At 40.4% G+C, this 12191-nt stretch overlaps 1 protein-coding gene across 1 annotated transcript; it reads right to left on the reverse strand.

Moving 5' to 3' along the window:
• Nucleotides 1–6911: 6911 nt before the first annotated feature.
• On the reverse strand, nt 6912–10821 carry ORM1 (orosomucoid 1). The gene is made up of 6 exons (XM_003759098.4): nt 10696–10821; nt 10077–10219; nt 8959–9029; nt 8730–8837; nt 8193–8296; nt 6912–7086 (listed from the first exon to the last, which is right to left on the reverse strand). The coding sequence occupies exons 1-6, from the start codon at nt 10804–10806 to the stop codon at nt 7000–7002; spliced, it is 624 nt and encodes a 207-aa protein (XP_003759146.2). The 5' UTR covers nt 10807–10821; the 3' UTR covers nt 6912–6999.
• Between the last annotated feature and the right edge of the window lie 1370 nt (nt 10822–12191).

The following is a 12191-nucleotide window of genomic DNA, read 5'->3' on the forward strand; positions in this document are numbered from 1 at the left end:
AATTAAAAATACTTTAAGATTAAAAAATGTTGAGCTTTTAATGAGTCATAGTTTTTTTGCTGGTGCAAGGTCTTGCCTTGATGTTGATGGTTGCTGACTGATCATGGTTGTGGCTGCTAAAGGTTGGGGTGGCTATGGCAGTTTCTTAAATAAGACAACAATGAAGTTTACTGCATCAATTGTCTCTTTCTTTCACTTGAACTCTGAGAGGCCATTTGGGTTATTAATTGATCTAATTTCAATATTATTGTATCTCAGAGAATAGTAAGGCCAGAGGAGAGTGATTAAGTTTTCCATTCTCTATGGACCCTGTTTGTGTTGCCCCAAAACAATTACAATATTAACAGCAAAGATCATTGATCATAGATTAGCAAAATGTGATGCAGAGATGTGATTTAGAGCATTTTTTCGTATAACTGGAAATGGCTTTAATTTCTTCATCTGAAAACTTCATCTTCATATGCTTTGACCATTTATCAATAGGGGGATGACTTGTATTCTTATAAATTTGACTCCATTTTCTACATATTTTAGAAATGAGACCTTTAACAGAAACACTAGTTGTTAAAAAGAATGTTTCCAGCTTTCTGTTACTTTTTAATCTTGGCTGCATTGGTTTTGTTTGTGCAAAAACTTTTTAATTTAATGTAATCAAAATTATCCATTTTGCATTTTGTAATGTTCTCCATTTCTTTTTAGGTCATAAATTCCTCTTTTCTCCAAAGATCTGATAGGGAAACTATCCCTTGCTCTCCTAATTTGCTTATGATATCACCTTTTATGTTTAAATCATGTACTCATTTGGACCTTATTTTGGTATGGGGTATTAGATGTTAATTTATGGCTAGTTTCTGACATACTATTTTCCAGTGTTCCAGCAATTTTTGTCATACAGTGAGTTCTTATTCTATAAGCTGAAGTCTTTGGGTTTTTCAAACAGTGGATTACTATAGTCATTGATTATTGTACCTTATGTACCTAACCTATTCCACTGATTCACTACTCTATTTTTAGCTAGTACCAGATGGTCTTGATGACTGATGCTTTGTAATAGAATTTTAGGTCTCATACGGCTAGGCCACTGTAGTTTGCATTTTTTCATTAATTCTCTTGATTTAGGAAAAGGTCAATATTCTTGACCTTTTGTTCTTTCAGATGAATTTTTATATTATTTTTTTCTAGCTCTATAAAATAGGGTTCTATATGGCAGTTTGATGATATGGCACTGAATAAGTAGATTAATTTAGGGAAAAATCTCATTTTTATTATATTAGCTTGGCCTACCAATGAGCAATTGATATTTTTCCAATTTTTTTTGTGTGTGAAAAATGTTTTGTAATTATGTTCATATAGTTCCTGGGTTTTTCTTGGCAAATAAACTCCGAGTATTTTATATTGTAAGCAACTATTTTAAACGAAATTTCTCTTTCTATCGCTTGCTTCTGGTCTTTGCTGATTACACATAAAAATGCTGATGATTTATGGGTTTATTAACAACTTTCCTAAAGTTGTTAATTGTTTCAAGTGGTTTTTTTTTAGTTGATTTTTCAAGATTATCCAAGTATACCATCACACCATCAGCAGAGTCATAACTTTATTTCTTCATTGCCTACTCTAATTCCTTCCATTTCTTTTTCTCCTTTTATTGCTAATGCTAACATTTCTAATACAATATTGAATAATAGTAGTAATATTGGTCATCCTTGTTTCACCCCTGATCTTACTGGGAGTGCTTCTAGGTTATCCCCATTACATATAATACTTGCTGCTGGTTTTAGATATTTGCTGCTTATCATTTTAAGAAAAAACTACATTTATTTCTGTGTTCTCTCTCTCTTTTTTAAAAGAGCTTTTAATTTTCAAAACATATGCACAGATAATTTGACAACACTGACCCTTGCAGAGCCTTGTATTTTAGATTTTCCCCTCCCTCCCTCCACCTCCTCCCCTAGATGGTAAGCAATCCAATATATGTTAAACATGTTAAAATATATGTTAAATTCAATATGTACAAACATATTTATACAATTCTTTTCTTGCACAAGAAAAATCAGACCAAAAAAGACAAAAATTCAAGCAAACAACAACAAAAAAGTGAGAATGTTATATTGTAATCCACATTCATTTCCCACAATCCTCTCTCTGTATATAGATGGCTTTCTTCATCACAAGATCATTGGAACTGGCATCGATCACCTCATTGTTGGAAAGAGTCACGTTCCTCAGAATTGATTGTCATATAATATTGATGTTATATACAATGATCTCCTGGTTCTCTTCATTTCACTTAGCATCAGTTCATGTAAGTTTCTCCAGGCCTCTCTAAAATTATCCTGCTGGTCATTTCTTACAGAACAATAATATTCCATAACATTCATATACAACAATTTATTCAGCCATTCTCCAACTGATGGGCATCCACTCAGTTTCCAGTTTCTGGCCACCACAAAAAGGGCTGACACGAACATTTTTGCACATGTGGGTCCCTTTCCCTCCTTTAAGATCTCTTTGGGATATAAGCCCAGTAGTAACACTACTGGATCAAAGGGTATGCACAGTTTGATAACCTTTTGAGCATAGTTCCATATTGCTCTCCAGAATGGCTGGATCCATTCACAGGTCCACCAACAATGTATTAATGTTCCAGTTTTCCCACGTCCCCTCCAACATCCGTTTTTATCTTTTCTTGTCATCTTAGTGAATCTGAGAGGTGTGAGTGGTGTCTCATAGTTGTCTTAATTTGCATTTTTCTGATCACTAATTTAGAGCACCTTTTCATATAATTAGAAATAGTTTCAATTTCTTCATCTGAAAATTGTCTGTTCATATCCTTTGACCATTTATCAATTGGAGAATGGCTTGATTTCTTATAAATTTGAGTCAATTCTCTGTATATTTTAGAAATGGGGCCTTTATCAGAACCCTTAAATGTAAAAACGTTTTCCCAATTTATTGCTTCCCTTCTAATTTTGCCTGCATTAGTTTTGTTCGCACAAAAACTTTTTAACTTAATATAGTCAAAATTATCTATCTGGTGTTCAATTATGGTTTCCTGTTCTTCTTTGTATTCCTATGTTCTCTAGTGTTTTTAATGGAAATGGGTATTGCATTTGTCAAAAGTTTTTTCTGCATCTATTGAGATTATCATATGATTTCTTTTAAAAATCTTCAATTTGTAAGAAACAACAAATCTAGATTCTATATTGATTGGCTTTCTATTTTGTGACAACTCACAGGCAATGGGCAAGTTTCCTCAGCTAATACAATATACTTCTTTTGTAGCATCTCTATCTATCATCCAGTGACTTTCAAGAACTTCTGAGTTAATCAAAGATCTTCCCTACTAACTTTAAAGTTTATAATTGATTGAATGATTCAGTAGAGATATACAGGCTTTATTTACATTGAGTTCACAACTATGATCCAGTGATTGTTGTCACTTGACACAGGTATCAGGGCATCTTGCCATTTTAAAAGGGAGGAGTAATTTATTGATTGATTCAGTCAACTACTACTCTTGTATATGCTTATCAAATGTCAAGATTTTTGAGTCTGTGTTTTAGTTCCTTGCTAATTCCACAAGGACAAGGATCATGTATTCAGTTCAAGTCAGTTATCTCATCCTTGCCCTCAAGGAGCTTAATTTTTACGTGGAGGGGGAAGGGCATGCAGATATGACATATATAGATAAGGTTTAAGAAATACAAACTCTTCTAGGAAGATCAAGGGAAAAGAATACTTTTCACTGCAGAGAATCAGGACAGCCTTTGCAGAGAGGATAGCATCTGAGCTGGATCAAGAGTAAGGAAAACCATTACAACACAGAGAAAGAGGAGGGAGGGTATTCCAGGCACTTTACCCATGTTTAATGATGTTACTTTCATACTTTGAAATTTCTCTGCTTTCTAAGCCACCTCCCCTAACACAGGTCACAGAGTCTTCACTCCCCTATGATGAATTGTTGAAGGAATATTTGTCTAGAGTTCAAATAGAGCTCTGATGATGGGAAAGAGAGGATGGCATTTGCTTCTGGCCACTGGATAAACTGCATCTACTTAATAGGAAAGGAGCCGTGGCTGTTGGGCACAGGATTCCAAGTGTCCACAGAGTCCTCCTCTCAGTCCCCAGAATTCTTTGTCAGGGACATACCCAGAGCAGCCACAGAGACTGAAGCCACATACACAGAGACTGGGGCCACAGTCTGAGCTACTGTGCAAGGCTAAGCTGGCTAAGGCAGAGAGTAGGCAGTGGTGCTAGTTCTGACACTTGGGATCAGACCCAGTGGGGCAGGGATTGATGCTTCCTGGCAGACGTGGTCCCTGAGCTAGACCTGAGGGAAGAGGAACATTTCAACAGATGGAAATGAGGAAGGAGAATATTATAAGTATAGGACAGGGACACTATGGATGCATGAATCCTCTCCAGAGAGAGAGATCACAGAATCACAAGATTTCTAAGGTAGAAGGAAATTTGAAAGTAATTTAATCCAAGCAACACCAGGACAGTAACATTTTCCTCAGACCACTCTGAAGGCCAAGTATGTTTCATTTTCCTCCTCTCCCAGGGTTCTCTGGTACCATTAAGGAATCTGCCATTGGCTCAAACTCCCATTGATTGAGTTCTTCCAGCCTTTGGGATCCCTAGCACTTCAGTTCCATTTAACCACTTAATCCTTTTTCACAAATTTATATTAACTTCAAAGGCATATCGTGAACTAACGTTCTACTTGCCCTAACACTTGGGAAGGAAAGAAACATATTCCCCCTACAACCCTTCTGTGTGTGTGTGTGTGTGTGTGTGTGTGTGTGTGTGTGTGTGAAAGAGAGAGAGACAGAGACAGACAGAGAGACAGAGACAGAGAGAAAGCAGAGACACACACACACACACAGAAAGAGAGACAGAGAGAGGGACAGAGAAAGAGAGAGACAGAGAGATAGACAGAGGGACAGAGAAAGAGAGAGAGACACAGAGACTAAAAGAAAGACAGAGACACACAGAGAGAGCTAGAGACAGAGAGAAATAAAGAGAGGGACAGAGAGAGAGAGAGAGAAAGAGAGAGAGAGAGAGAGAGAGAGAGAGAGAGAGAGAGAGAGAGCATTTCTTGGTCTTGGAACTGCAGGAAACAAATAAAAATCCCAAGCATTTTTCTTGGGGTCAAAGTACCTAAGGGGAAGGGGAGGGCAATGTTCCCCCCACCCCATTCAGCTTAGTGTCTGGCACTTACACTGTGACTGAACAAGACCTTTATCCCTGCAAAGCACCAAACAAGGAGAAAAAAACATACATATTGCATCTCTGTGAGGTAGATTTAAAGCCAGTTCCAGATGTGCAGCCATTGGAAAGAGCTTTCTCCCTCATCTGGTAGGGGGACATAGCATATCTTCTCCCAAAAGCAGATGCTTAGCATCTCCCACATGGATAACTCCATTTTAGATGATCCAAACATGCATCAAAGCATAATTATACCAGAAAAGACTCTACTAAAACACACAATAGTAATTCATACTGGTTTGAAACTCTTCAATGAAGGGCAATCTATACCCTGCAAAGGATCTGGTTCTACTTTTGCATCCTTTAAATAAGAGGAAGTTTCCCTTACATTAGGCCTACATTTATCCCTATAAAAAAACTACTCATTGATCTCAAAAACCTTACAAGTAATCTCGAGGGGTTGACAAAAGTCTCCTTTGGAACCCCAGCAAAAACTTGGTCATGGTCATTGTCAAAGAATTCAGAACTGAGAGCTTTAGAGAACATTTAGTGTTCTTCTATCTAGTCATGTTATACATAGAGAAACTGAGGTCCAATCAATCAGTCATTTCACAAGCGTTTTTTAAGGGCCTTCTTTGTCTCAGGCACTATACTGGGTACTAGAATGTTATAGGAAGGTAAAGATAGAAGGGTCCCTCCCTGATTTCTACTCTCAGCTTGATGTCACTAGCCATGTAACTTTGGACAAAAGAGAAGGGAACGAGAGTTCCTTAAGCATGGGCACTATGGTAGATACTTTACGAATATTATCTTGAAGGTAGGTACTGCTAGTAGTTCCATGTTACAATTGAGAAAACTGAAGCAGATAAAGGTAGAGTGGCTTGCCCAGAATCCTACAACTAGTAAGTAGTTGAGGATGGATTTGAACTCAACTGAGTCTTGCTGACTCCAGGTCCTTCTCATCCCCTCATCTACCTCTCTAGCTGCTTCTTAGTCTCTTTTCCTTCTCTGAGATTCTGATTTAAAAATCTCAACAGAGGGACAGATTATGAGAACAGAATTTTTACTGTGGCCTCATGGCCAAAATTGAATTCTGAGTCAGTCAAATAATAGAATTAGAGAATTTCTGGGGGTTATTTAGAGCAACTGATGAAGGTACTTGAAAAGAATCCCCATTAAAATAAGACCAGTGGTCATCCCAAGTGGCTTGGAGTTCTCCACGCAAGGGGAATCCGCTCCCTCCAAGGCCCCTCATTCCATTTTTGGATAGGTTTTCAGAGAGGAAACATAGGAAGTTTTTCCTTAAATCAAGCCTAACTCTGACCCTATAAAACTGCTCTTCACTAATTTTAAGTCATGCTGGGAGGTTAAGCAACATTTCCCTCAAGGTCCAGGCCCAGAGCTGGGCTTTAGTCATAGGATTCAGAACAGGTGGTAGCCTTAGATAGCAAACTGTGATTTTTGCATCTAATTTTGGTATATTTGTGAAAACAGATCCAGAAAGTGAAAAGGACTTGTCCAGAAGTTGAGACAAGATTAGACTCCTTTTTCCTCTGATTCCAAATCCAGTGCCCTAGATCTCATGCCAGCCACTTATCTCCTGCAGGAGCTTTGTCCCCCGGGGCAAGTCTTAATTACATCATAATGCAAATGTTGGTTGGGAACCAATGGAATGTAAATAAATAAAAGTTCAAAGTTGCTTTGGCTTGGAGTAAAGTGATTGTGTTTATTTAACTGGTCTCTGGGTTGATTGACAAGGGAGTCCCAGAAGAGCAGGGCCATTCTGGTCTAGGAGAGCTCTTCTGTCCTGAATCCATCCTTGGCTTCCTTTCTTTCCTTCTGATTGTGCTCCTTCTCCAATGGCTCACACTTATCCTGGTGGGAAAGGTAGGAAAGTTAGGTAAGAAGCGTATCCTGGAAGCTGGAAATACTGACCAGCCCAAAGTGATGGCTGCTGGTCCAGCATAGGGGAGAGCAAGATCATTGGCTCCATCCAGTCCAGGCTTCCCGGGCACATCAATCTCTTGGCCAGGAGAGAAGGCCCAAGTACCACGTTCTTTTTAACCTCTTGCATCTTGAGGGGCTTGCATCTCAGGCCTCTATCTTCAGCTACTCCAGGACATCTCCTCCTGCCTGGTCTGCTAGACCCCTCATTGTGCCACTTTAGGACCTTCAGCTCTTCTTTCTGCCTCACCTCTTCCAGGCAACAAGATCTGCCAATTCTACTTCAACAATAGTTGAAGTTGAGTAGTCTCTGCGCCATCTTCTCCATTTCCATTCTCCCCATCCTTACCCAAGTCTCACCATCTCAGCCTCTAATTGGTTTCCTTTTCTCTAATTTCTCCCCTTTTCACTTCATCTTCCCCACAATCAGCCACCTAAGTGAATTTCCTTTGGGTACAAACATCATTTTCCCCCATTCAGCAAACTCTCTATAACCTCTAGGATCAAAAATGGACTCTACTTTTGGGTGTTTAAAGCTTACTGAAACGTGGTTCCATTCTACCTTCCTGATTTCCCTTAGACATTATTCCCCTTGCCACTCTCTAGTCAGCTATCCTTTTCCTTTTGGTTGCTCCCCACACATAACCCTTCATCTCTGCTCTCTTTCTTTGTCCTGGCTGCTGTACCCCTGCCCAGAACCCACCTCCCCTCTCAGATTTTCCTCAACACTCAGCTCCAGCATCTCCTTCTTCCTGAGGTCTCTCCCGGTCTCCCAGACTCTATAAGATTACCCTGTGTCTGCTTTATAGGAGTCTAACATATTGCTGCATGAGGTCTATGTACTGCTTTGCAGTACCTCCAGCACCTGGAGTACTTAATTAATGACCTTCTGCTTATTTGTTTGATTGCCCTCCAGCCCACCTCACAATAAGCTGCCAGACTTAGAGATCAAAAGCATGGGGTGGTTTATGTCACTGACCCTGCTCCATCCCCCTTGCCTCCTTGGCTTGACCTCTGCTCCAGCCTCCGAGCTTTACCTTGCTCGAATCCGTGAACAAAAACGCCTCCTCTTGGTAGCCCAGGCACTTGGCCATCTTTTGGAATTCTTTCAGCTGCTCCTCAGAGGCTTTCTGGGTCCGAACTTTGGGAGGTAGAAAGAGGAGCGTCAAGAACAGTAAAAAGCCACGGCAAGGAGATTATAGTAGCCAGTAACAGCATAGTACAGTGCAGTAAGTAGTGGAAGTGAACAGTGGACTCTGACTGGGGACTGAAGCAATGAAGTTTAGAAAGCATAGAGGGGTCTGGTTCATGGGCTAGAGCTAGAGACAGGAGGTTAGAGTTGGGGGCCCAAAGGGAGAAGATCCTTGGAGGGTGGGGATAGTTTGGGTGTCAGGCAGTCATGGAAGAAGCACACAGGATTTGGAGCCCTAAGACACCCGTGAAACCGATTAGTCTGGCCGTTTGCCACGATTGAGAAGGGCCCCAGATCCCACATGTATTAAATAGCAGCTCTTGTACCAGAACCTCCATCTCTTGCCATTTGCTTTCACCTGGGTTCCCTGAAGAAAACGTACCACAAAGAGCCAATCCTGGACGAACTTTTCCATTTGCAAAGTAGACAAAATACAGGGCATTCAGGTCCTGGGTCAGTGCAACTTGGGCAGAATGTTGCTTAGTTGAGTCTGGTGGGAGAAATAGAAAATCCACTGATTGCCCCTAGTCTTTCCCTGTAGGCTAAGCAGAAGCCACACTTTGCCTTCCCACCATCTCTTGCTCAGCCCAGGGCCCTGGGAGATATCTTACCTATCTTAAAAATGGTCCCATTGGTTCTGTTGAAGGGGAGCTCAAAGTCCTGATACACACACTTGTCACCACTAAAACAAGAGATGTTCCATATAATGTCATCCATTGAAAAGAACATCAGAGTCATATAATCCAAGCCCTCCACAAAGCCCAAGAGAGAGTCAAGCCACAACATGGGTCTTTTTCCTCTCAGTTGTGAGAAATGAATATTTCTCTCTTAACTTTAAAAGTAATTATTGTATTAGCTTTTCTACTTCCTCAAGTAGAAATCATCCAGTGTGGGAAATCTCTTAGAGATTTACCCAGGCCAAGATCGAATCAGATAATAAAAGAAATTTTAACTTTGGACTAATGGGTATATTCCTAGTCATTGTGCTTGCTCAGACAGATCTGGGGAAAGGTCCCTATTATCAAGATAGGTGATGCAGCAATTGATGTCTCTGACTAAGGTATAAGTAGCCTAAGTCATGCACCCTGAGACCTTCATTTTCATATAACCCACATCTCCCATTGTGTTAATTCAATTTGATTTCCATTTCTCAGGAACAACTACTCTTTCAAAGGACATACAAAAATGACCCCACAGCTATTAGAGGTTTTTTTTTAGTTTAAAAGGGATGGCCAAATGACCATCCTTTTATTAGTAATCTGCTGGCCTAATTAAAAAATTACTAAATTATCCAGAGCCTCTTAAATTATCATATATTGCAGGATAGGGAAATTCAAAAGGGAGGAGACTAAGGAGATGAGGGGAATGAAAATATTAGAGAAGAGTTACCTAGAAGTGGTATGTGGAACAGGAGAAATGACTCCTACTGCTATGAACTTTAAGATTTAAAAATGTTTTCCCCACACTAAGCTGGGGTGAGCAAGCATAATTCTCCCCATTTCATAGGTGAAGAATCTGAAGTTCAGATCATTGCAGGGACCCGTTCAGCCCTGCCCATCTGATATGTGGCTGAGTTAGGACTTTAGACAGCTCTTCAGTTGCCAGGGCTTCTAGTCTTTCTGCCACGTCACTAGAGGAAGACCTGGAGTTGAGAATAGGCTAAGACATCAAGGAGGGGAAGTGACCTGATTTTTCATTACACCTTTTTCCAATTTCCTGGAATTCTTACATGGTATTGTACTCTTTTGCTAGAATTATGTCTTCTGTCTTATTGGGGATCATATAGAAGAAAGATGACTGGAGACTCTGGGCCTCTTCTTTGTATGGAAGGAACTCAAATACGGAGGCGATGTAGTACCACTTGCCAGACAACTGGAGAGACAACAGACAGTGGTTGTTAATACCCAAAATCAGAGCCAAGAACTTCTTCCTCCTGGGGACACCTTGGCTGCCGCCCCCGGGCACGTAATTGTGAGCTGTGAGTGCTGCCCAAGACCCTGGCCACCCTGCTGTAGGTACTGATCACATCCTCCTGCCAGCCAAGGAGGGTGAGCTGGGGACCAGGCTACTTTGATGCATCCAGGCGTGAGCCAGGACAGAGCAGCTTTGGGATCGGCAGGAAGACTTCTGTTTCTATCCCAATGGAGACTCTGGAAAGGCCATGAGAAAAGGGAGCCACAAGGAGAATTAAAAACTCCCCTACCTGAAGGGAGGGCCCACAACTCTCTGGCTCAATGAAATCGGGAAGGTCGGGTCACTGTTCTGAGAGTTGCAGTCAGCCATTGGTCGGTTGTCCATTCCCCTCCCTCTGCATAGTTCAACCTCAGCAAGGAAGGGAGAGCACTCACCTGGTCTAGGATGGTGTCATTGAAGGCCGGAGTCACACTGACGCAGTCTGGCTGCTGACCCATGAGCAGAGGCGCAAGGCTCAGGAGGAAAAGGGTCCAACCGAGTAGCATGACTGTGGAGGATGGAGGTTGAGGAGGCTGGAGCTGCGTCTCAGAGGAATGGGGAACTGAAGCCGAGTCTGACTTTATTACCTATGGGGAGGGCTTTGACCTCAGGCCTGCTCTGGGCATGACGGCTCCTTTATGATGCAATCAGGTATATGTTTGGGAAATTGCTCGGCCAAAAATTACCTTCTTTCCCCAAATTGAGTCTTGCATAAAATGTAAAAGCTACAATGTCCTAACTACTCTGATAATAAATAATAACAATAATAACTAGTGGTGAGCAGTGTTATGCACTTTAATAAGATTTAGAAAACACTTTCATGGTGTCCTTCACCCAGTAAATATTTAATTTTTTTTTAATTGACTTAATATCTTTTACTTCCACTGATCTTCATAAAAGAGTTGGAGATCACAAAAGCTCCCATGTCTATATTGTTTCAAGAGTTTAGGAACTCTTTCTTTACAACAGCTCTATGAATCTCAGATTCTTTACCCATGAAATGGGGAGAATTATACCTGCCCACTTCAGAGCTTTTTTAAATCTTAAAGCTCTATAATTTTGAGAGTTATTTCTCCTGTTCTACCAATTCTAGGAAGCTCTTCCTTAATATTTTCACTCCCTTCCTTACTCCCCCGCCATCTCCTCCTCTTTGAATCTCCCCTAATCTGAAATAAATAATAATTTAAAAGTCTTGAGAGACATAGTTTCTGGGTAATTTAGTGATTTTTAAATTTTGTATGGCTCATGATGTAATGCTGGAGAAACTGAGGCAGGAGAGAGATTAGAGAGTTTTCAATAGTTTATTAATTGGAGAGTATAATTGACTGGACAGGACTCTCGTCTCAAATTATCCAGTCAGATAGAGATAAAGATATACTGGGACCAAGGAATCCATGTTGGTCCCAGGGCTGTCATCTCAAAGAATGAAGCAAAGAATAAGAGCGGCCCCCTCCTTTAAATAACCCTAGAGACAAAGACCCCCCAAAAAGGCAGGAAGGCTTCTGTCAAGTTGGGGGGAGACTATAACTCCTAAAAGCCCAGAGACAGGATGTCTGAATACCCAGAGATAAAGATGTCAGTGAGGTATCTTGGAATATTTTAGAGGGATATTGTAAATTCTTGAGAACAGGAGTTCTGCTCTCTTGTTTATCTTGCTAGCAATTTATAACCTTAGAGTAAACGGTTCCCAGTCTTAACTGACCAGAGTGGGTTTTTACGACTAAGGGGATTTGACAGAACAGTTAAGGAAACTGAGACAAAGGAAACTAGTTTAGGGAAACTGAGTCAGAACAGTTAAAGAGAACTGAGGCATAACAATGAGCTAAGAATAGTTTTTAAATTTTTAAATAAAGTTTTATTTTGCATTTAAAATATAAATTAAAAATATAAA

This window comes from Sarcophilus harrisii, chromosome 2 (genome assembly GCF_902635505.1).
Source record: "Sarcophilus harrisii chromosome 2, mSarHar1.11, whole genome shotgun sequence".
Taxonomy (NCBI): domain Eukaryota; kingdom Metazoa; phylum Chordata; class Mammalia; order Dasyuromorphia; family Dasyuridae; genus Sarcophilus; species Sarcophilus harrisii.